Below are 24,515 nucleotides of genomic sequence, written 5' to 3'. Positions count from 1 at the left end.
TCCCTAATGTGTTTCAGAGGTGGCTCGGGCATCTGGTTATGATGCCTCCCGGATGCCTTCCTGGTGAAGTGCTCCGGGCATGTCCCACCGGGAGGAGGCCTCGGATACAACCCAGGACACGCTGGAGAGACTATATCTCTCGGCTGGCCTGGGAACGCTTGGAAATTCTCCCAGAGGAACTGGCTGAAGTGGCCGTGGAGAGGGAAGTCTAGGCTTCTCTGCTCAAGCTGCTGCCTCTGCGACCTGGCCTTGAATAAACCGGTAGCTAATGGATGGAGGGCATTTCAGTGGGCAATAATATGCCGCCCCTGTAACCTACTAAATGTGGTGGTTGATAGTCTTTTTATTTTGTTAATAGGCTACAATATTATTGTGAGTGTATTATATTAGTGTGAGACTATTATTATGAGTGAACAGCAACTCATGTACATTTGCTTTGTTAAAAAAAAACAAAAAACAAAAAAAACTTTGAAACTATAGTATTGAAAGCTATGAAAATATATAGTATAATTTTTATGCATCGTTAGTTTAGTATTAGTCTGACTTTCTTTAAATATTGGTGACGAGCTGTGAAAACAACCAAAAGGGGGGGAGGAGTTTAAACAAAGGCCCTCTCCATAAAAAAAAAAAAAAAAAAAAACGTAGGCTTGGTCGGAGTAGCCACGGTGTCTTGCTCTACCTCGATGAGCTCCCATTTCTTCCACATGAGGCAAAAGAAAAAGCAACTTCTTCCACAATCTGCTTTTGGAAACTGCTAATGTGTGGTTTGTATATCAAAATCATCATATTAATCATGTTACATTGTTTTTCTGGGCCTAGCAGAATGCTTATTTTTCTTTCTCTGTTCTCTGACACTCACAGTGCTGCCCCTGCCTGCTCTGAACAAAGATAATTACTCAGGAAACGCTTCGGCCAATCAGATGCTGCGTATCATCTTGCCTGCGTGGAGGGCAACCAGTCAGGATCTGGCTAACAACACTGGGGCCTGATCGCCTTGCCTGAAGAGCGGAGCCTTCCCCGGCTGAGGGCTGAGAGTGTCCTCCATGTTTTTTAAGTGTTGACATAACAGTGTGTCAGGCAGCCATGCATCCACAGAGGTAAGCTCTGTCTTTATACTCTAGCTTAACTCTCTTGTTACAGCATGGCTTCCTTCTCGTCGTTGTGGTGACTGTTGGTTTCATGACGAACGTGCACACATTGAAATCAGTTTAGTGTGCAGGAGGAGGAGGAGGAGGAGCTGGGGCGGATTGGAGGCCTCGCCAGGCCTCTGTGCTTCACTTTGCTGAGGGTAGGGGGTTGGGTAACGACTCTCACCCTTGCTCTCTGTCTGTGTCTCAGGGTCACATGTGTGCCCCTGACGTGCAGGCTGCCATACAGGAGGAAAAGTAGACAATGGCGAATCCTTTTCCTTTTTGTCTTTTTTTTTTTTTTTTAATAATGCAAAGAGATGTTAGATTTTAAAATGGCACCCACATCACCTTCCCTTGTATTGTAGCCTGGCAGAGAAAGACTGGGGGATGGGCTTTGGTGGAGTAGGAGGGGAAGCGTTGTTATATGCCCTTCGTAAGTAGATTGGCTCTGTTGTTTTTCCTCCATCTCATGCCAGGCCAGGGAGTGGAATCGCTGTGGAATAGAAGTTGTTAACAGTGGATTCAAAGTAAAAATAATTGGGAAAAAAAAAAAAGTATCGAACATTACTAGTTTCATATATTTGTACCACATCTTTTGGCATGTAAAGCACACATTTTTGGAATGAATGAAAACAATGAGATTGTGATCTATACTCCCATTTATTTGAAATGATCCCTACACTGCATATTTAAAGTTGTTGGTGGCTGGTCAAAGTAATTTTTCTCTACACTTAAAGAAAAAGATAAAGACCCTGCGTTTCTTGATTTACAGTCACAGGCCTTGAGTTTACATTCCATGGCAACTCTTACTACACTGCACTATTGTGAAATTGCTTCTTCCTCTCTCTTGTTCTCACACAGTGGCCATTTTGTGCTCTGAGTTTTCTTTTTGGCTAAGGCTTTACTCCTCACACAGATGATCAGATCGCTAAACAGCTTTAATGTGAATGTAGGTTTAGTTTTTTAGAAAATCTCTGTATGTAATGCAACATGTGGTTGGCTTGTTTGTCTTTCTGATTGCGCTAATTTAGTACTACAGGTAAATTGCAAGATGTGTCTTTTTTTTGCGCAACAGGTTTAGATGATTACTGTTTTTGACATTTGCTGTGAGAAGTTGATAAAAGATTGTGTAGTATTTGATTACTGGTAGTTTAGCGAAGTAAATGTTTCCTTATAATGTCAGGACCTACTTACAAATAGGCATAAGCTACCATTACAATCAATTTAACAGTCATTATCATAGTGTTAACACTGACGTATATGTATACAGTCATGGCGTTGGCAAAACTCTTTTGCACCTTTTTTTCTTCATGCAGTTGTACAGCAAAGACACCAAGGGAATACGTTTGATCCACACCTATTCTCCCAAAGGGCCTTTTAAAGACCTCTCTGACGTACCCTGTCATAATCCAAAAGGACAAGGTACATTCAAGGGAAATGAACTCCCTTGCGCGAGGGGAGAAAAAATATCTGCACTGCAGCAAAAAAAAAAAGAAAAAGCTTTTTAAGAGAGGAGCCAGCACACTGTGATCTGTGTGGCATAAATCAACCGACCAATAATGTTCCACCCAGTTGGCCCTATAGCCAATTGCAAATGCGGTAGAGGTTAAAGAGTGACAAGCAGAGGGAGAGCAGCAGTAGAAGGCCCTTGTGGAAAATTCCACAGACATTTTTGATGCAACCTCATACTGAATGAAATTCAAGTCAATTCTGTTGTTTTATTCCAAACACTTGTAGCTTGTTTCCTATTGAGGCCTTGTTTTGACGCAGCAATGCTGAATGACTTGTATTTGGTTAAAAAAAGCCGAGAAACGTCCCCATTGTAAAATGATTCTTCACTTTTTGTATATGTAATGCATGCTTTGCTTCATTCATCTGCTGGTTATCTGTCTTGACAAAGCAAGTGACACTTGTTTCAGGAATCCATTATGTAAACCTGATAATCTCCTTTGGATTCTCATTTGGTTCCGGTGTGCACCATTTCAGAGTACTGTAATCTGCTCTTTTGTGGTTACTTCTTTGTGGACTTATAATACTTATAGTTGTGTTTTGTGTTTGAGGATCCTGTTTTTGAGTGTTTCTCTTTTTTTGAATATAGAGTAATATTTACGAGACTGTGCCTTCAGAGGCAGTGAACAAAATGACCAGATGGGGTTATCTGTTTAAACAACCTTCTTTCAAATATTCTTTTGTCTGTTTGTTTAACTTGCATCTTCATGTTTGACCCTTTTATTTTTTATTTTTATTTTTTTAAATGCTGGATTTCAATCTACAATCCTCTTCGGTCCTTCTGCATGGATGTGCCAGTGTCTGAGTCTGGGAGTGGGGGATGGGGGAGCGGGGGGAGGGGAGCAAGCTGTGGCCTCCATTTTCTGTGACGAGAGAACCCTGCTCGTCTCTCACAGGAGTGGAATATAAAGGCACTGAATCAGGGTTGTTTCCGTTTTATCCGTCAGGTACGATTTGCACAGAGGAATTCTGTCAATTTGTTTTTGAACGTGCATCTGTGTGGATTTTATGCCAGAATCTTCTGAGGATTTATTTACCTGTTCGTGTGATGGATCATAGCTGCTGATCTGAGAATGCTCCTTGGATCATCAACACCACACACTTCTACATCCTAAATTCCTGGCTCTTTCAGAAATGTCTTTTCATGGCGATGACGTGCATGTGTGTGTTTGTGTGTAGGGGTCAGAGGCCTTTTGTTTAGCAGCTCTTAATTGCTAGGCAAAGGAAAACATTTTCTCTTTTTCTGGGCTTTGGTGCATTTAGCAGAAGAATTTGGCTACCGATTTTGTATTTTTTTTGTGTGGGTCTCGTTTGTTCTCTTAGTCCGGAAGTGGAAGGCCCTGGAGGGGTTGGGTGTGTGCATATGAGTGTGTGACTGTTGGTGGAATGAAACCAGATACCCATATGCCACAGTATTAAAGGAACACTTCTCAGCTCATTATGCCATTTTTTTTAAACAGTTTAAAACCTTCGTTAGAATTTCCGCTTGAATAAAAAGATGTGTCAGGAGCTGTCTTGACAATGGTAAATTACTGTGTTGGCTGCCTTTGTTGATCCGCCTGATGATAAATTGATCAACTTTGTGTGGGAATAGATTTTGCAGGTTGGACAAGGAAAGAAGAGAAATGTTCCTTATTTTCATACAGAAGAAATATGAAAAAAGAAAAAAATGGAAACATGCTTGATATTTTGGACGTAGGCTGTGAATTTGTCACATTTCAAGTAGGACAGCAATAAACAGGCTCTGAACTGGTCAAGCGAGTTACCTGCTAGTTAATTTCCATCTGTAGGCTCTTGAATGAAGACCAAATTCATCTTGCAAAGCACTCTCTGATTAGGCCAAAGGAGGAGGGGCAAATGATTTAGTATTTAGTCCTGTTTGTCAGTCTTTGGATTCTATATGCCAAATATGGGCTGTGTCTTCTTTCAAAAAATATTTGCAGATCAATTGTTTCACAAATACAGTATACAACCAACACATTTGTCAACAGATCCTTTGGTACTTACCACGTAAAAAGTAGGACCAATGACTGCTCCTTCAGGGGTTTGAAATGTTTGTGGACTATTTTCGTCCATCTTACAAGTAATAAAGTGTTCACAAAACTATTTTAAACCAATTAATCACATTGAATGCCGCAACTGTACCGTCTGCGAAAGGACAGAGGGGCAGGGCATTGCCATGTCTAAGCAATGTTTATCTCTCTGAATGTGGACTACTGCTTAGCAGACAGAAAGGTTGCCATGGTGACTGTGTCCATTCTTATTCCACACAAAGAATATATTGCATCTGGTTTGTTACCGATGACTGAGAAATAATTTGAACCCCAAGTGTCATATGCTCGCAGAGATGTTGAAATTTAATGAATGTATGACAGTGGAAACCTGCAAAATCCCTCTTGACAGACCCTCGGGGATCCAGGTGCCTTAGGTGGTGTTGCACTTGTTTACTGTTACTGCCACCATGGTTTTTCAGCACCATCGCTGACTTTGCTTTTCCATTTTTTTATGGCTTTGCTTGGTTCTCCACAGTCTGGCTGAGGAAGAGATAAAGACAGAGCCGGATGCGGTAGAAGGAATGGATGTATCTGTACGATCCAAAGGTAGGTGATGGGTTTATAGTGTTCAATTCCCTTTGACTGTCAGTGCTCATTGTACCCCTGAAAACTGTTGAGTCCCGAGACTCGCAATACTAAAAAACTATGCGTAGCGACAGAAATGTTTGAAGTCCCAAAAATTACGCAGTAAAAATGACAAAGTAAGTCCAAGGTTCAAACTGCATTTACAAGACGTGAGCAAAAATCAACATCAGTGAAATTCATTTAAACAGTATGAACTTACATATAGCATTCATCATCATTTCCTTCCTTATATAACGGTGCGTTTTGGTGGAAAAGTCCACTTTTTACTTTGAGTTTTCATTTGTTTAGTTTATGACGGATACTAAAACAGATTGCTGAGTTTGATTTGCTTTGGGCCTAAATACACTTTTTAGAAGGCATTTTTAGAAAGGGGGGGACAGATCCCAGAATCTTTGTAAGGACAGATTCTGGTCCACTGTGCAATTTTTCTGCTAAATAAATGTGAATGGTTTAAAAATTCGGCCCACAACTTGATGATAGGAAAAAAGGATTTTTCCCCTGAAGGTAGACCATTTGAGAACCTTTGCACTATCCAGAGCAGGGTTGTCAAACTGGTTGTCAAACAAAAGATTGTGGGCACATGGAGGAAAATCTGTTCCGATAAAATCATGGCATACATTTAGGCATCTTTAAAACAACTTCAATAAGTAATAATAATAAAAAAAAACACTGTTTAAAACAAGTACAACATGATTATTAATCATACAATATTAACATTACCATTGATCATAAAGCATTTTCAAATTATTTATTTATAAAAGACGCTCTATCTGTCAACTAAGACAGGGTTAATGCGGTGACGTCAAAATGATCGTTTCATGCTGTTGAAGCACGTTGCAAATTCCCCCAATAGCTTATACAACAAAATATGGTTGTCTTGACACAAGAAATAACGTTAGCTAACTTAGCACGAACTTAAGACAGACTCGTGATGCGTCGCTAGCAAGGACCTCATTGACCCAATTTCTCGCTGCTGCAGGCAAATAACTTTATGATATCCATCTTGGACTTATACTTTAAGTCAATTGAAAATACAGTGAGCCCCCGGTTTACGAGAATAATCGGTTCCACGCTTGGGATTGTAACGCGAATTCCCCGTATGGCGGTCAATCCAAACCTATGTTAAATAGCTAATGTGTGTAGAACCCCAGGTAAAAACATAAAAATTGTATATATACATATTAAAAAATGGTATCAAAATAGAATAGTAAGTCCTACATATATATATATATATATATATATATATATATATATATATATATATATATATATATATATATATATATATATATATACAATTAAAAAGCATCATATATAAAAAATATAAGGGCAGGGTTGTCGTAAACTGGGGGTCCACTGTATGTCCAAAAAAATAAAAACAATTCCAAATGGTGCTGCAATAGCAAATTATGCAGCTGAGATCTGAATAGTTGAACATGAACAAAAGCAAATACTTCCTTTTCACATGCTGCTTCAAAAAAAAGTTGCAGCTGAGCTCTTTCATAGTTGAACATGAATAAAATAATATTGCTTAAAGTAAACTAATAAACATTAAACTAATAAACCTGCTGCCTTCCACCGTCAAAAATGGCTTTATATCGAGCGTGGTGTACTGTACATACCAAAATCTCGTAGTATTTTGGTAGCTCTCGCACTCGATGGGTCCAGCGGTGACGCAAAAGCATTTTCCTAAATTGGAAAACCCAAATTTTGCCACACACATAATTTAAAAGCATTGTGCCTTTCTCCTTATATATATATATATATATATATATATATATATATATATATATATATATATATATATATACACACACTGTATAGCAATCATTTCTGATTGTAATGAAAGGCATTGAATGACATGCATACCACTAAAATTATGGCCAATCAGGCGGCCAAAGCGACCTCATCGTTTCCGTTTCCTATTTCCTTCACCCTGCATTTTCTTCCCACTGACTTCCGCTACTGCATTGTGCCCAGCATGACCAGGCTGCCACTGTATACTGTATACTGTATACATATATATGTATATATATATATATAAATATATATAAATATATATATATATATATATATATATATATATATATATATATATATATATATATATATATATATACAGTATGTATATATATACAGTGGGCCCCCGTGTTACGAACTTAATCCGTTCAGCGGCTACGCTCGTAACTTGAACTGCTCGTATGACGGGCAATCCAAACTTATGTTAATTAGTGAATGCGTGCAACGCGTGCAAAAACCTTAGGTAAAAACAATCCGACTTTATACACATATTAAAAATGAGTAACAATCTACTGTACAGTGAAATTAAATAACATATACAAAGGAAAAATGACATTTACCTTTGGGGCGACGTGACTTGAGCTGGGTGGAGGCGGAGGGGAGCAGAGAGCAACCCGCAGAATTTATTTATTTATTTTCTTAAACGGAAACTTTTCTCAAACTAGAACATATCACCGGCAATTTCCTTCTCTTTAATCCATAATAGAAGAAGCCTCTCCATTTTGTTGTCGAGCGAGGGCCGTCCCCCGGCAAGGAAAGTCTTGCCCTTAGAAGATTGCCGAGCGGTTACGGCCATACTCCCGAGCAAGGTTAACCATGCGTGCGCCTCCTTCGTATTTTTTTTTTTTATTATCTCCTGCTTCGTTTCTATTGTCATCATCCTCTTACTTCTTCCTTTACCGCCACTAGCAATTTTAGAAGCCATGTCTAACAGATAAAGTTTGCAAAGTCTTCACAACATTCCTTCCTTCCGTTTTTCACTCATTTTCTCTCCTTCCTCCCGTCCCGACCAGCTGTGCCATCAAGCTAGATGAAGGCGTTCGACCAATAGCATATCGGCATTTCCGTGACTGACACCGTGACTGAAACAGTGACTGTGACATTGTAAGAGCAATAGCATATCAGCGTTACCGTGTTAAGCGTGAGCAAATGATTTCGTTGATGTATTAAAGCGAGGTCAATTGTACGTACACATCTACTGGCAACGCGTGGTAAAATCATAGTTTAAAGCATCACGAATTTGCACACATAACTAAAATTAGTAACATAATCTACAGTATAGATAATTTTATCAACATGGATATGTAAAGGTTAAATGACATTCTCCTCTGGGGCGACATGACTTGAGCTGAGTGGAGAAGGAGGTGAGCAGAGACCAACCCGCAGAATTTATTGATTTATTTTCTTAAACAAGAACTTTTCTCAAACTAAAACATATCAGCGGCAATTTCCTTCTCTTTAATCCATAATAGAAAAAGCCTCTCCATTTTGTTGTCGAGTGAGGGCCGTCCCCCGGCAAGGAAAGTCTTGCCCTTAGAAGATTGCCGAGCGGTTCCGTCCATACTCACGAGCAAGGTTTACTATGCGTGCGCCTCCTTCGTATTTTTTTATTATCTCCTGCTTGGTTTCTATTGTCATCATCCTCTTACTTCTTCCTTTACCGCCACTTGCAATTTTAGAAGCCATGTCTAACAGATAAATTTTGCAAAGTCTTCACAACATTCCTTCCTTCCGTTTTTCACTCATTTTCTCTCCTTCCTTCCTTCCCGACCAGCTGTGCCATCAAGCTTAATAAAGGCGTTCTGCCAATAGCATATTGGCATTTCTGTGATTGACGTGACGCCGGCCAATAGCATCTCCGTGACTGATTCCGTGACTGACACCGTGACTGAGACAGTGACTGTTACATTGTAAGAGCAATAGCGTTTTACAATGCCGTGAAAAGCATCAACTCCCAAATTAGTTGACGTAGCAAAGCAAAATTAAATGTACGAATACAATGGCCGGCATGTCGGATTGTTCGTAAGACGGAAGGTTTGTGCGTAAGTGGGGGACAAAAAACTCCGCAGTCCACGCTCGTAAGCCGAAATGTTCGTAAAAGAGGGTGTTCGTAAACCGGGGGCCGACTGTGTGTGTGTGTGTGTGTGTGTGTGTGTGTATATATATATATATATATATATATATATATATATATATATATATATATATATATATATGAATAATACATAAATAAAACAAATAAAAATAAAATGAATTAAAAATGTAATTGCTTTTTATTCTAAATATGATCATGAAGACAGGATATGTTAGGCCAGCAGAGAAGGCCTTGCTGGCTCTTAACTTACCACTAAGTTTTATTTTTTTCTTTCTGGAAAAAAAAGGAGTAGGGTGTAGTAGTGAAAGGGTTATCTCATTCACTGCCAGCCTAGAATTTTATTTTAATTCTGTAGCTTTCGATAGCAGTATACGAGTTGACATATTCACTGCCAGTCCAGGAAAAAATAATCTTTGACCTCTATAGTCAACTATGGCAATGAATGAATTACATTTTTTGTTTAGTAGGTGTGTACTTCATCTCCCCCTGGTTAACCCCAGGTAAATTCGGCATTACTCCACTATACATCTCAAATATGCATACTTAGGCACTGCATGGTGGATGTCTTGTTAGTACGTCTGCCTCACAGCGCAGAAGTCGCAGGTTCACTTCTGGCTTTGTTTTTTCTGTGGATTTGGGTTAGCATGTTCCCCTCCTGTCGGTATGTGTTTTTTTCCAGGTACTCGGGTTCCCTCCTGCGCTACAAAAGCATGATTGGTTGGAATATGGAACGCTCTAAATTGTCCTTAGGTGTGATTGTGAGTGTTTCTCTTTGCCTTGGCTGGCAACCAGTTCAGGGTGTACCTTGAAAGACAGCTGGGATAAGCTCCAGCATGTCTGCAAACCTTGTTAGGATAAGCAGTTAAAAACATGGATGGATGGATGGAAAAATATCTTAGATCATATTTGATAGTTTAAGTTTTTGCTGTCATTTACATTTACTGGTTTATCTGTGTTTTGGGCACTGTATATTCATCACATATTTTGATGATTTCCGCCTTTCGTTGACTGTTTACGAGGTATGCCAAACTATACTAACCAACTATAACTCACAAACTATAAATTTCAAATCTGAATTTTCTGTTCGCGAATCCTAGGTCATTAAGCTGGAGATTCTCAGCGCTACTTAAAAAAAAATAGTATAAATTTGACTACGTATAGTCAAATTGCCGAATGAGCATTTCTATTTGTCACCGTGATGATCATTTATGGTATGTTGACTGTTTTATTTGTTCATTGTTTTGGGGGAAATTGTAATGACATACAGTTTCAGTTTATTGCTAAACACAAAATATTGTAAGTCATGTTTGATGACCTATTTGTTCATCTGTGCTTAGCCCCTGATCCCCCGGGGTCAGCAGAACGCTCCCTGGCACCGCAGAAGAGGAGGGTGCCCAGTCCTTCCCACTCATCCAATGGACACTCTCCGTCTGACGCCTCTTCAAGTCCACTGAAGAAAAAGAAGAAGCCTGGGGCAATGAACGCTAGCAAAGACCAGGTAAGGGTTTCAGAATCCAGTGTTTTGGGGTTCGGAGGTTTGACTGTATATGTGTATCCTTTGAAAACCAGTTTTAGTGCTTCTTCACTCCAATTTTAACAAGGAATTACAAACTTGATTCATATCCTCTATCTGTCTTTTTGTAGCATCATGTACTAAAAGTAACAAGCACCTTGCAATTATGAATATGACTTTTGCAAGCTTAAACTTGGATACAATGTACTTGTAATAAATGCTGTGAAAAATGGTTTGATCTTGGGATTATTGTGATTTAAAGAATGCATGGTCAATACATAATTAATTTCTCTGTACAATTTGCACTTGGTTATTTTTAAGATTTTTTAAGATGTAACATCAACTTTGGTTCAATCATGACTGGGAAGTAGATTTATTGTTTACTACATATTGGTGTGACCAAAAACAGTGTCGATACACTAAATATATCTACCATGCCATGTGCAAGAAGCCAGTTTGTTATTTAAAAAAATGCAATTAATCCAAAATAACTTCTTTTACCTTGTATTTATTAGATTCCGTTGACCAGAGCACTTTACTATTGTAAAATGGTCATTTATTTTATACACAGCTCAATCCCTTACCTTGTTAAACCAGTTGTCTTTGACCTACGGTTGAAATTGTCACATGATCAAACTTTGAGGTTAGCCTCTTGAGAGTTTCTGTTCTGTCCTTGCTTACCTAGCCTACCCCATAGTATCATTGCCTTATTTTGTTGCATTGCACCATTTTGTGTTCCTGCCTGATTTTTTAAACCTTCCCCCCTTTTTCTCTTGCCTGCATTTCAGTCAGAGCTAAGACATGGTCCCTTTTACTATATGAAGCAGCCAGCACTCACCTCAGATCCTGTTGATGTTGTACCGCAGGACGGCAGGAATGACTTCTACTGTTGGCTGTGCCACCGCGAGGGCCAGGTGCTCTGCTGTGAGCTCTGCCCCAGGGTGTACCACGCCAAGTGCCTCAAACTACCAGCTGAGCCTGAGGGCGACTGGTTCTGTCCCGAGTGTGAGGTATCTCAGTGGATACGTGTGCGTGTGTGTGTGTATGTTTGTGCATTTATGTATGTGCATCTGCGAATGCGCGTTAGGGCTAGGCAATTAAAGAAAATATCATACTCACACTGTTTCTTCTAATACAAATTGGATATTAAAATCATCCATCCATCCATTTTCTACAGCCGCTTATCCTCAAAAGGGTCACAGGCTTGCTCGTGCCTATCCCACCTGACTTTGGGCAGCAGGCGGGTGACACCCTGAACTGGTTGCCAGTCAATTGCAGGGCACACAGAGACGATCATCCTTTCACACACATATTCAAATCATGATTCAAAAAAATGAATATGAATTATTTCGTCCTTAAGCTTTGATTCAAACTTAAGTTCAAACATTACTTGGCAAAACAATCAGGAACTCAATTCCAGTAGTAAAAAAGTAAATATGTATAAGAATTAACAGAAAAACAAAGAATTACACTGTTGTTGATTTTTTAAGCCTCGGCCTCTTAAGGGCAGTGTGGTGCTATGAATGTATTGGGTACACACGTTAAGCTGAAATAGAAAAAGTTGTGCGGGGACCTAAAATAATACTAGTCTTTCAAAACTTAATTACAATATATGCCTTTGAATATTGTAATTGTTACCAGTCTATATGTCTTCACTGTTTCTTTGTGAATATTCATTATTCGAAGAATATCACTCCCGAAACTGCTAAATGGAATTAGCACAAAATATGTCTTGTATGTAAATACACAATACATGTAATTATTTTTGTTGAGCCTTCAACTTATGTCGATCGAGAGCAAGTCTTCAATCTTGGTCCTCGATGGCCAGTGTCCTTGATGTTTTATAATGTCTCCCCTTCTATAAGACACCTTGTTCAAATGCTCAGAATCGCTATCCAGGTTCTGCAGACGTTGCTGATTGTCTGATCATTTGAGTCAGGTGTGTTGCAGTTGGGAGACATGCAAAACATCCACAAGACCAGCCCTTTAGGTCCAGGAATGAACACCCATGATCTCGAGCAGTGGTGTCCAAAGTCGGTCCTCGAGGGCCAATGTCCTACATGTTTTCCAGGTTTCTTTTCCTGACATAACTGATTCAAATGATCAGCTCATCAGCAAGCTCAGCAGAAACCTGATAACGATCCTGATCATTTGAATCAGGTGTGTCAGGAAAAGAAACTTGGAAAACATGCAGGACAGCGGCCCTCGAGGACCGACTTTGGACACCCCTGATCTAGAGAGTCATTGAACAGTTTCACAAGCGACACGGACCGTGTCACACGGTGCATTCTGGGCCTGTTCACAATTTGAACGTGTAACAACACACAACACTGTTGTGTCCATCAGTCACTTTTCTTCAATTCTAAAGTTTTTATGATCAAGAGTAGCTAAGATTAAAACCATGAATAGCGGTGGACCACTTAGCTGTTGTTGGTTTTCTGAATGATATCGCACTGCATGGGAAATAAAAAAGCCAAAAAAGGATGTCAATCGAGGGGGAAAAAAAAAACACAGTTTTGTTTGTCAATTGCTGCTCATTCTGGTTGGTAAAGATGATCAAGTAGTAGAACGAGGAACCATTAATATCATAATTTACTTGATGTCCTACAATTTATTTAGAAAAATTGGCTGGCTTTCTCACAACGTTTAGCCATGTCACTATGATACAGTGGCTTGACAGGCAGCATATTTTCTCATATGTCATTCCACTTCTGGGAGAACAAGCTTTAAAGAAAAAAAAGTCCCCAAATTATTGCCCAGTAAATGTGTCTATCCTGCCCGAGTCATTTTACTCTTTTCTGCCTGAAAACAGAAGCGATGAGTGCTGCAAGCTTCAGTTAACTGGATGAGTCAGACACTATCTCTCACCGTATATAGTTGAACGAATGTTCAGAAATGAGCGACACAGCTTAGATGTTTCTTTTCATTTGATGGTGTTTACTAAACAGTGATATAACTAAACACTTTTTGGCGATATCAGTGCAAAAAAGGATATGTTAATTCATGATATTGGTGCTGAGCTGTATTTTCCACCCATCACTGGTTATTAGGATATCAACAATGGTTCCTTGCAAAAATTCAGGTGTGCACATGTCTGTACGTGTGCATTTGTGTTTGTGTGTGTGAGCCACGCATGCATACACCAACCATAGGATCTGACTCAGGTTTACAGTAGGGATTCAGCAATTTGACTTTCTAATTCATTCCTCTTTGACATCGACACAAAAACTCCAATCATACCTTACAAAATTGCCAATCTCTTTTTGCTGCATCTCTAATTCTGAACCTAGAGTAAGAGGTTTACTTGCAATTGACCTTGCAGCTCAGTTGATCATTTTGGAAATGCAGGAAGCAGCTTTTCATTGATCATCTAATTTCAAACATTTGTCATTTTGTACAACAATCCACTCGTGGAAAATCTAATGTGTTCAATCAACTATTGGTAAGTATTTGCTTGTTAATTTTTCATTCATTCTTCTTTTTTTTTTGCAGAAAATAACCGTCGCTGAATGCATTGAAACACAGAGCAAAGCAATGACCATGTTGAATATTGACCAACTCTCTTACTTACTCAAATTTGCACTCCAAAAGATTAAGCAGCCTGGGGTAAGTCACACCGTTGAAATATTGCTGCAGAACTGCAGAAAAAACATAACACTGAAACAACACATCCAAATTCTTTCTGATACATCAATTTTCACATACTCGCTCATACCAATCAGACTGAGCCCTTCCAGAAGCCCGTGTCTTTGGAACAGCATCCTGACTATGCTGAGTACATTTTTCACGCCATGGACTTGTCTACTTTAGAGAAGGTAGTATTCAATTATTTATTTTGAAATTTGTATTCATGTTATCACCCTTCACATAGTTGGGTCCAAAGACCCAGCTTATTCGTTTGTGTCCTCTGTAGTGGACATTTGTTTTTGGTCATTATCTTTTGACTCAATTCAAGCTACCCTACTAAGTCCTAGTGTGCTCGGTAGCAGACATCCTGGCATGTCCAATGATGTCTTGTGTGTTTAGGTGGGCTGCAATTAACTTTGCTGTCTTGCTGAGACCAAATGGACACAATAGTGCCTACAAATGGATAGGCTCAGTCTAACTCGAATATCAACCCCCCCCTTTCAAAACAGAATATCAAGAAGAAAATGTATGGCTGCACTGAAGCCTTTCTGGCTGATATGAAGTGGATCTTACACAACTGCATCATTTATAATGGAGGTATGGCATGTTCTCAAGATGAACGTGTTTCTGAGGTAGAATGGAAAATCTCAATCTGCGTTTGTTAATGTGTTCCAGGAAATCACAAATTAACCGCAACAGCAAAAGTCATTGTGAAGATATGTGAGCATGAGGTAAGAATGCATTCTTACAATTTGAATAATTACTTGCATGTTTACAATTCATGAATAAATGTAGTTTGTATTTCTCTGTGCTTTGCATTTTTAGATGAATGAGATTGAAGTATGCCCTGAGTGCTACCTGTCATCCTGCCAAAAAAGGGACAACTGGTTCTGTGAGCCATGCGTACGTTATTGGCATGATTTTACAACGTGTGTGTTTAATCTTGATTTAGAATGTTATTTTTCAACACCTACAGAGTCAGCCTCATACACTGGTCTGGGCTAAGCTGAAAGGTTTTCCTTTCTGGCCAGCAAAAGCTCTTCGAGAAAAGGATGGGCAGGTAGATGCACGTTTTTTTGGACAACATGACAGGTGAGCGAAACTCCTGACAGTGCTTGGATTTTTGTATGGCACACCAAAACATAAAATTGTCAAGTTGCATCCTGTTTTGCCTCTTTGCCTTGTTTTCTATGCAGAGCTTGGGTCCCTATAAATAACTGCTACCTCATGTCCAAAGAGATCCCTTTCTCCGTAAAGAAGACAAAGAGCATTTTCAACAGTGCCATGCAAGAAATGGAAGTTTATGTGGAAAACATTCGTAAGAAATTTGGAGTTTTTAACTATGCGCCATTTCGAACTCCTTACACACCCAACAACCAGCTTCAAATGTTGCTGGACCCTTCTAACCCTAGTGCCGGTACAGTAAAAACTGAGAAACCCGATAAGCTACGCTTTAACTTTGATTTAAACGCGTCTCCAAAGATGGTTCTTAGTAAAAATTCCACACCCAGTGGTATGAATCGGAGAGTCTCCATGACAGACATGCCTCGGTCCCCTATGAGTACAAACTCTTCGGTTCACACGGGGTCTGATGGAGAGCAGGATATAGAAAAAGCCAGTAGGAATTCTGCCTTTCACTACAGCACAGGAGAGGAATCCATGGACTGTACCGGTAAACTAGTTTCTCTGTTTTCACATTAAAGGTTTTACCAGATGCACAGAAAAGGGACATTGGTAACATAGGATTTGTTGTAATTGCAGCATCTCCTGTCTCGGGAAAGGTTGGTCCGGCAGGCAGCTTGACGGGCAGCCCAAAACCACTCAACCCAAATTTGATGCCGAAGCAGGAAAGACCTGCATCCACAGGTGGCATCCTCAATCTCAACCTAGGTCAGCACCACAAAACGATACTATATTAGCAAAAATGTCTTTAGCTCAGCCAAGCATAAACTTTTCTATTTTCTTTTCAGATCGTGTGAAAGCCGAGATGGATCTGAGAGAGCTGAGCGAGAGTGTGCAGCAACAACAACAGCAGCAGCAACAATCGGGGTCAGCTGCCCTCCCCACTCCAAAGAGGCCCATCAGGAGTCTTGACAAGACTATTGAAAGCTGTAAAGCTCAACTGGGTAATTATGACAAAACCCATGACTATCACTTGCATTTAATACATTTTACATTTCAAAAACAGCGTGAAGTAACTTTATGGCAATACCTACACAAATATGTAATTTAGTGTTTGTATACATGTATATACTAATAAATGGGAAAAAAAAAATGAAATGAAGTATTTTCCCCCTCCCTGATTTCTGTGTTGTTTGCATATTTATCACCCGCAAAGGAGCCAACCCAGGGATAGAAAATATGTAGTCTCAAATTGATGATTATATTTACCAAGGGGGGAAAAATACAAACCTATGTGGCCCTATGTGAAAAAGAAATCTAGTAGTAATTTGTGCCACCTTTGGCAGCAAGAACTGAAAACAAATCTTTGAGATAATTGGTGATGGGTCTTTCGCACTGCTGTGGAGGAATATTTCTTTGCAGCTTGAGTTTGAGGGCACAAACTGATGGCCGGACGTTCTCCTTCAGGATCTTCTGGTAAACAGCAGAATTCATGTTTTTGCCAATCACAACAAGTTGGCCATCACACTGCCACTGCCACCATAATTTACTGTTGGCATTGTGTTTTTATTTCTTTTGTTTTTATCAAATGCTGTATAATTTTTATACTAGATTTAGCAGACTGCCCGCCTTCCAAAAGGTTTCGTCTTTGAGTCATCAGTCCCACAGAAAGTTTTTCCAAAAATCGAGGATCATCAAAATGTTGTTTTTTTTTTGTTTGTTTTTTTGTTTTTGGCAAATGTGAGAACAGCCTTTGTATTTTTTTGTGACAGCAGTGGTTTTTACCTGGGATCCCTCCCATGGCTGTCATTCTTGGCTAGTGTCTTTCTCATAGTGGAGTTGTGCACACTGACTGACTTTAACTGAGGCTAGTGATGCCTGAGGTTCTTTGGACATCTTTCTAGGCCAACCACTTCTGGGAAGGTTTACCCCTGATCCTAGTTTTCTCCCTTTGTGGATGATGGCTCTGACTGTGGTATGCTTGAACCCTAGATTCTTGGAAATTACATTGTAACCTTTTCCAAACGGATTCTCATTTCTTCTGAATTTTTTGGTAATTGTAGCATGATGCATTTCTTCTTGGTATTTTGTAGCCTACTTCACTTTGTTTCACAGATTTTGTTCAGATGATTTCTTGCAACAAAGCTGAAGGCATTCATGTTTGGGAGTGGCCTGTGAAACGGAACTCACCTATCCCACAACTGGTTAGACACAGTTGTTTTATGATTTGAGCAAGGAAGAGGAATTACTTTTTCACATTTGGCCTGATAGGTCTGGACTCTTTCTTCATTGGCAATAAAATTGCCATTAAGAAAATGCATTTTATATTTTGGTTGTCTCAGTGCGATGTTAAAATTTGTTTGATAAAATGAAACCTTTGCATTTGATAAATATGCAAAAAACACAGAAATCAGGAAGCGAACAAATACTTTGTCACAGTCCTGTTTGTGTGTGTATATGTATGTACAGTATATATATATATATATATATATATATATATATATATATATATATATATATATATATATATATATATATATATATATAAAATCAACATTTACAAGCACGCAAAGCCGCTAGGTTGGCAAATTCCATCCAATCAGAAAGAACTTCTTCGTTTTTGGCGGGAAATAGGGTACATGATAATGTACATTTTTATGATTGCTACCGCAAACCAGAGACTCTGGAGTTGAAGCTGAATTTTGCAAATCTCCAATTTGACTGGAGTTTTTGAGACCTTATGTTTTAATTCCCCTCAAAAACCCGGGTACATTTCGCAGATGGGGCAAACCAGAAACATTTACCACCTTTTTGCAATAACCCCAGCTACGTGTACCCTATGCTTAAGTGTGAATGACTTCTCCTCGGTGAGCTTCATTTTCGCAGCAGTTTGTTGGATGACACGATCTTGTTCTCCTCACAAAGCTTGACATTTTAACATGCTGCCTCTTATTTAGTTGCCGAAATAAGTTAGTTGGGACAAATGTTACAGCAGTGATTGCTCTATGTCTGTGGCAAAAAAAAAAAGTGAATTAATCAAGGAAATATTTGGCCTACTTGAAACCGAACATTATGTCATGCCAACATTGATGAATAATTCATTATCACTTCCGATATCTCGTGAATGCATCTATTTCCAATTTTAATGCTTTCAATCCTGGGCTTATGACTTTTCTGACATACGGCTTTCGGAGGTTGTGAAAATCACCTGATCAATTATTTTGTATAATTACACCGTTGAAAAAATAGCACATTTATTTCATGCAGTACTTACTTGTGGTCTATCCACCCATTTTTTCGAGCCGCTTATCCTCACAAGGGTTGCAAGGGCTTCCTGGTGACTGTCCCAGCTGACTTTGGGCAGAAAGCGGTTGCTAGCCAATTCACGCACCCAATCACACCTGAGGACAATTTAGTATGTCCAATACACCTGTCATGCATGTGTTTGGAGTGTGGGGGGAAGCCGAAGTGCCCGAAAGGAACCAATGCGGGCTCTGAGAGAACGTGAAAACTCCACACAGGAAGACCGTAGAGAGGTGCATTTGAGCTTGGGTCCCTGGACGTGCTAACCTCCACCCCACTGAGCCACCTACTTACTCATTATATTGTTTTGTATTTATGGCCTTGATGTTTTTTGCATCCAAATTTGTATTTATTTTTTATTATTATTTTTACCTATCCTAGCATAGCTTCATATTTCTGCCGCTTTGCTAACATGTTTGGGCTATGTAGCCACCATGGGAAATAAACCCTGCTCTCTGTGTATATTTTCGATTGTTGAAGGTTGCTCCGAAGAAAAAAAAAAAGAAAAAAAGTCCTTCCACCTCAATTGTGTTTCCTTTTAAGTCGAGACTAAATATAAAATCATTTTTGTTTTCATTACCGAAAAAAACAAGGATTTGTTTTTATGTTATTTGTTTTTTATTTTTTTATTTTAACTGTTTGTCTTTTGCAGGGATAGATGAAATTTCCGAAGATGTCTATAAAGGTGTGGATCATAGTGACACAGAAGACTCTGATAAATCTGACTCCAGTGACAGCGAATATGCCACTGATGAGGAACACAAGCAAAAGAGCTCCGTACACGAAGAAAAGGTCAAAGTGGATCGAAAGAGGCCCAAAGCGAATCCAGAAACAACGAATACGGGCTCTGCTGGAGGGATGGGGGAAAAATCTCCCCCTGCAACGCAGATCAGAGAGAAGCAGAGTAGCAATGGACAGGATGAGGCCCTTCAAGAAAAGCCCAGAGTGGCCGCGTCTCAGCCCCTCACCGATAAGCTAAAGTCCCCAGAGGAGGGGAGAACAGCAAACGCAACATCAGTGGCTGAGCAAGACTCTGATTCTGAAAGAGAGCTAGTGATTGACCTCGGAGATGAACATGGATCTCGTGACTCGAAGAGGTCGAGAAAGGACAACGGTAGCTCAGTCACCAAAACCCCCAAAGAGAGCAACGCTGCCAAATTGGAGGGTAAGACATTTGATACAAGATTCCCCATGATTGTGATTTAAGAGGAAATAATATCCATGTTTTTATGTCAATATTTAAATTTTACCAGGTAAAGCAACCAATTCCACTACAGCAACTGCACCAGCCGCTTCCCCTCAGAAAGATGGCTTGCAGCCTCCTTCAACTACGCCTAACCCCGTTCCCTCCTCCGCAACTGGTCAGCTCAGTGCGGCCTCAAATACTAACACTTCAAGCGCTCCCTCCACCTCGGTATCATTAACTTCACCGGCAGTAAAGAAACAGCGCCCCCTGTTGCCCAAAGAAACAGTCCAGGCTGTGCAGCGAGCAGTCGTTTGGAATCCCACCAAATTGCAGACTTCCTTCCAGAAGAGTCAGGTTCAGAAGCAGCAACAGGCAGATCAGTCGTGTACACAGTCACAAGGGCAGGTGCAGACACAAAGCCAGTCACAGCAGAATTCTTCAAGCACCCGCTACCAGACCAGACAAGCAGCCAAAGGTGTTTAAACATGCCTTAACATTCATGTAATCTACCATATTTTTGTAGACATATTTAACATCTTTCTATTACTGTTCAACTCCTCTAGTTCAATTGAAAGACTCTCCTCAGAATACTTCGTCATCAAATAGCTCATCTTCCTACTTGTCATCAGATTTGCCAATCCCCATTGCCTCTGCCGATGCAGCCGCAGATATAGCCAAATACACGAGTAAAGTAAGTCCCTCACGCAGAGTAACTGCAGTTCTGCATTGCAGAAATGGCATAATGCCTGTAATTGGTCTCTTGTTTTCATTTGTTAGTGTACATTTCCTGTAAAAACTCACTGACAAGATCTGATCAAACATTTTCAGATGATGGACTCAATAAAAGGAACAATGACTGAAATCTACAACGACCTTTCTAAAAGCACTTCGGGAAATACAATCACAGAGGTGAATGTTTTATTGATTGCTCTGGATGCCACTTTACAAGAGCCACTCAATCAATTTGTTTTCTTGTTCCATAGATTCGACGGCTGAGGATAGAGATTGAGAAACTTCAGTGGTTGCATCAACAAGAGTTGTCCGAGATGAAGCACAATCTGGGTATGTTTCTTAAGTCATGGGATGCGCAGACTTTAACAGACTGAACATGCCTGCATGTTTAGTCCCGACATATTTATAGAACATATATATATATATATATATATATATATATATATATATATATATATATATATATATATATATATATATATAAATTAACATTTACAAGCACGCGTCCAATCAGAAAGAACTTCTTCGTTTTTGGCGGGAAATAGGGTAGATGATAACGTACATTTTTAGGATTGCTACCCGCAAACCAGAGACTCTGGAGTTGAAGCTGAATTTGGGTTAGGGTTAGTTAACATAAAAACACATTGCAAGCAATTCATATATACAATCATAAATACATAACAAAATCATATATACTGTGTACTGTATATAAACTTTACACATCACAAATGTACCCCAAATTTTAAACATTCTCTTATTCAATTTAGACATTTTTTTTTTATATATATTTTTAAAACACTTTAAGCAAAGCCATTGATCAACATCTTTTCAGTTCTATTTCATAGTTGTTCCATAAATTGAAACCTGGAAGAAATACACATATTTGCTTGCTGGGGGCTAGCAAAAAAATAAATCAAAAACAACGGATAAACCGCACTGGACTATAAGCTGCAGGGCTCAAATCATGAGGAAAAAGTCGAGGCTTATAGTCCCGAAAAATACGGTAAATAATTTTGTATGTGTACAGAAAATCCTAATTATTCTATAAGTGATTTTTATATCTTTGTAACTCTACACTGTACACTGTTTTTACAGTCTTTTTGAAGACAGTGATGAATTCACCACTTCTCAGTTCCATTTCATAATTATTCCATAAATGAACACCTTTAACAGAGACAGACATTGTTTTATATGCGTTCATATCTTCCATTTTTTTTAAATTCACCTGTACCTCTTTGACCATAACAGCAACCCTCTGATTTTGAACAGCTACTGCATACTGCTCCAAACACGGTTATTGTATGGTTTGTACGTTTATTTGTGCTCTTTTAGATTCAACTAAAGTGTAGAGAGTGCTTAATTTAGTAGATCATGGATAGGTTGGTTCAGCATAATTTGAGCAGTTAGTAATTCATCTAGCTCTTTTCTAATCATACAGACAGAGTCTGTGTTTTTATATGTACCACTCCATAGTTACTCTTAGTAAGTCAAGTATGGCAATACCACTAATATAATATGTCATATGTTTTTATGAAAGATACATATTGTTTTGGATATATTTCTTTGAACATTTTCAGTGTGAGATTTCCAACGTGAATTACGTTGGAACGTGAATTACCCGAAAGTTTTATTTCGTTCAATCGAGTCAACGGTAGTTTTGATTTGGTCTTTCGTTTGTCTGCTGCATATACTGTAAATACGGCAGCTCTTTATTTTCGCGGTTCTAGTTCTGCAAACTGAATGTTTTCCGAAAGAATGATCATTTATTTGTTTTTGTGCAACCATCACATAGAACTAACAATGGCAGAAATGAGGCAGAGTCTGGAGCAGGAGAGAGAAAGACTGGTGGCAGATGTGAAAAAGCAGATGGAAATGGAAAAGCAGCAGGCTGTGGATGAGACAAAAAAGAAACAGTGGTGTGCCAACTGCAGGAAGGAGGCCATCTTTTATTGTTGTTGGAACACCAGTTACTGTGATTATCCCTGCCAGCAAGCTCACTGGCCAGAGCACATGAAGTCGTGCACGCAGTCAGGTAATAAGCCTCTTGCACCACCTTCTTTCCAGTTAAGGTGATTAATGATCAGAAAAAAAAAAAAAAACATTATTACCTGTCGTTTCACTCGACATTCAAAACATATTTCTTACTTTTGCATGAGTCTATTGATGTGTTGTCTTCCAGCTTCAGCTTCACAACAAGAACCAGAAGTGGAGCCCAACCCAGACACTTTGGGCAAATCCACAGGCAGTTCCTCGGTCGCACAAGCTTTGACTGCCCCTGCAGGAGCAGCGGTACCTTCGTCCTCATCCATATCCGACAAGAGCAGCTCTCCCACATATATTGACAAAAGTAAGGACAGTGTTCGGGTTACTGTGGCATAACCGTCACCCCATTTTGTTTTGAGCATGTTTTCCAATGCTCCCGTGGACCTTGCTGTTTCACACTTGGACCCGCAATGCTTGCTCCGCCGAGAGTTCACGTTTCACTTTCCATTCCCAAATGCTTGGGGGGCATTTTTGTTTGTTTCTATGTTCTTTCAAATTCAAATAGTAAAAAAAATGGGTTATAAAATAAACAAATGGGATTTTCTCTGTTGCCATATTGTAGTTTTGTTATCGCTATGTTACCACCTAATTTCTTGTCTGCTCAAGATTGTAGCCGACTGCAGTATATTTTTTACACTAACATGATTCATTGCTGCTGTCAAAGCTTAAAAGGGTTTATTATATTTTGTTCATCATCATACCATGTGGAAACGTTGAACTACCACGAATAATTGATTGTCAGTTATTGTGGTGCCGTCAAAGGTTGTCTTGGTTTTGTTTTGTTTTTGAAATCATGTCCTTTTCATGTCATGTTTTTGTTTTAATTTAAATCCCACATTGTACAGGTCTGAGTAAAACATGTGATTATGTGATTTATGGAAAAGAAAACATTTAATTGTAAAAAGATTTTCTAAGAAGATACACGAACGATATTTATTATGTTTTATAGTATGTTTTGATGAAACCACGTTTTTACGTCTAAAATTTATTTCACCTAAATTACACATGAATGTCAGTACTGGGTTAAGTCTGTTAAACTGGTTTTCCAAAGTTCACGTAAATTCCGGTTAGGCGGTTTGAAGTTGTGTATACTTGAATAGAAACTAAGTTTTGTCTGGTTATGATCACGCAAGCATGTCTCATTTGAATTTGTGTCTCATTCTTGTTTACATATTGTAAATACCTTAAAATGACTTGTGAACAAAATAAACATGTCCTTGATATTTTGCTGCATATTGGTTTACTTGGTGTTCAACGGGTTTCTATACATTACGTCTCAGGTGCGAGACCCATATCTAAAACAGGCATGATACTGGTCCTCAACGACCAGAAATTTGTCTGTGTCGTATGTCTTTCTTTACCAGGTCAGACTTTAGCAAAGCTTGCATATTAGCTGAACAATCATGGTTACTTGAATCAGGTGTACCGGATGAGGTTTACATGGAAAACAGGCTGGATAGGGGCTCTTCGGTGGTCACATAGGAGTCATTTTTCAGTGTTTTTGATTATTAAAGAAAAAAAAAAATTTTTTTTCAAAGCACATTTGAAACCGTTACACAGTTTTTTGTCGTTTTACTTTTATCGCAGGTCTGGTTAAGATTTGTTGTTACATTGTCAATTTAAAAAAATAAAACGATTAATTACAATCTTAAAACTTGTCTTCTTTTCTAAAAATACTGAAACATTGCAAGCAATTGTGCTGTGTGGCCGACGATATGGCATTGCTGCAACACTGGTTGAAATGATCAGATCATCAGAACAGTCCGCAGAAGCTGGACAACGATCTCGATCAGGTGTGCCCACGAGGACCAAGGTT

General features: G+C 39.2%; 1 protein-coding gene across 3 annotated transcripts; it reads left to right on the top strand.

Annotated features, from left to right (window-relative positions):
* Positions 1–630: 630 nt before the first annotated feature.
* prkcbp1l (protein kinase C binding protein 1, like) lies at positions 631–23,932 on the top strand. 3 transcript variants are annotated; one of them, XM_088407118.1, is made up of 21 exons: positions 631–764; positions 862–1,097; positions 5,169–5,239; positions 10,511–10,671; positions 11,475–11,696; positions 14,179–14,292; positions 14,409–14,501; positions 14,823–14,910; positions 14,989–15,044; positions 15,139–15,216; positions 15,290–15,405; positions 15,510–15,985; positions 16,075–16,203; positions 16,284–16,439; positions 19,391–19,903; positions 19,992–20,399; positions 20,488–20,615; positions 20,753–20,833; positions 20,908–20,986; positions 22,449–22,688; positions 22,836–23,932. In XM_088407118.1, the coding sequence occupies exons 2-21, from the start codon at positions 1,084–1,086 to the stop codon at positions 23,033–23,035; spliced, it is 3,423 nt and encodes a 1,140-aa protein (XP_088263244.1). In that variant the 5' UTR covers positions 631–764; positions 862–1,083; the 3' UTR covers positions 23,036–23,932. The 3 variants fall into 3 exon arrangements, with proteins under 3 accessions (XP_088263244.1, XP_088263257.1, XP_088263248.1); XM_088407131.1 differs by having other exon boundaries at positions 632–764; positions 11,553–11,696; XM_088407122.1 differs by lacking the exons at positions 631–764; positions 862–1,097 and adding an exon at positions 3,509–3,586.
* The last annotated feature ends 583 nt before the right edge of the window (positions 23,933–24,515 follow it).

This window comes from Hippichthys cyanospilos, chromosome 2 (assembly GCF_059441005.1).
Source record: "Hippichthys cyanospilos isolate Australia breed blue-spotted pipefish chromosome 2, RoL_Hcya_1.0, whole genome shotgun sequence".
In the NCBI taxonomy this organism is placed as follows: domain Eukaryota; kingdom Metazoa; phylum Chordata; class Actinopteri; order Syngnathiformes; family Syngnathidae; genus Hippichthys; species Hippichthys cyanospilos.
Note: the sequence above shows the minus strand (reverse complement) of the source record. Positions and strands in the feature narration are given on the sequence as shown.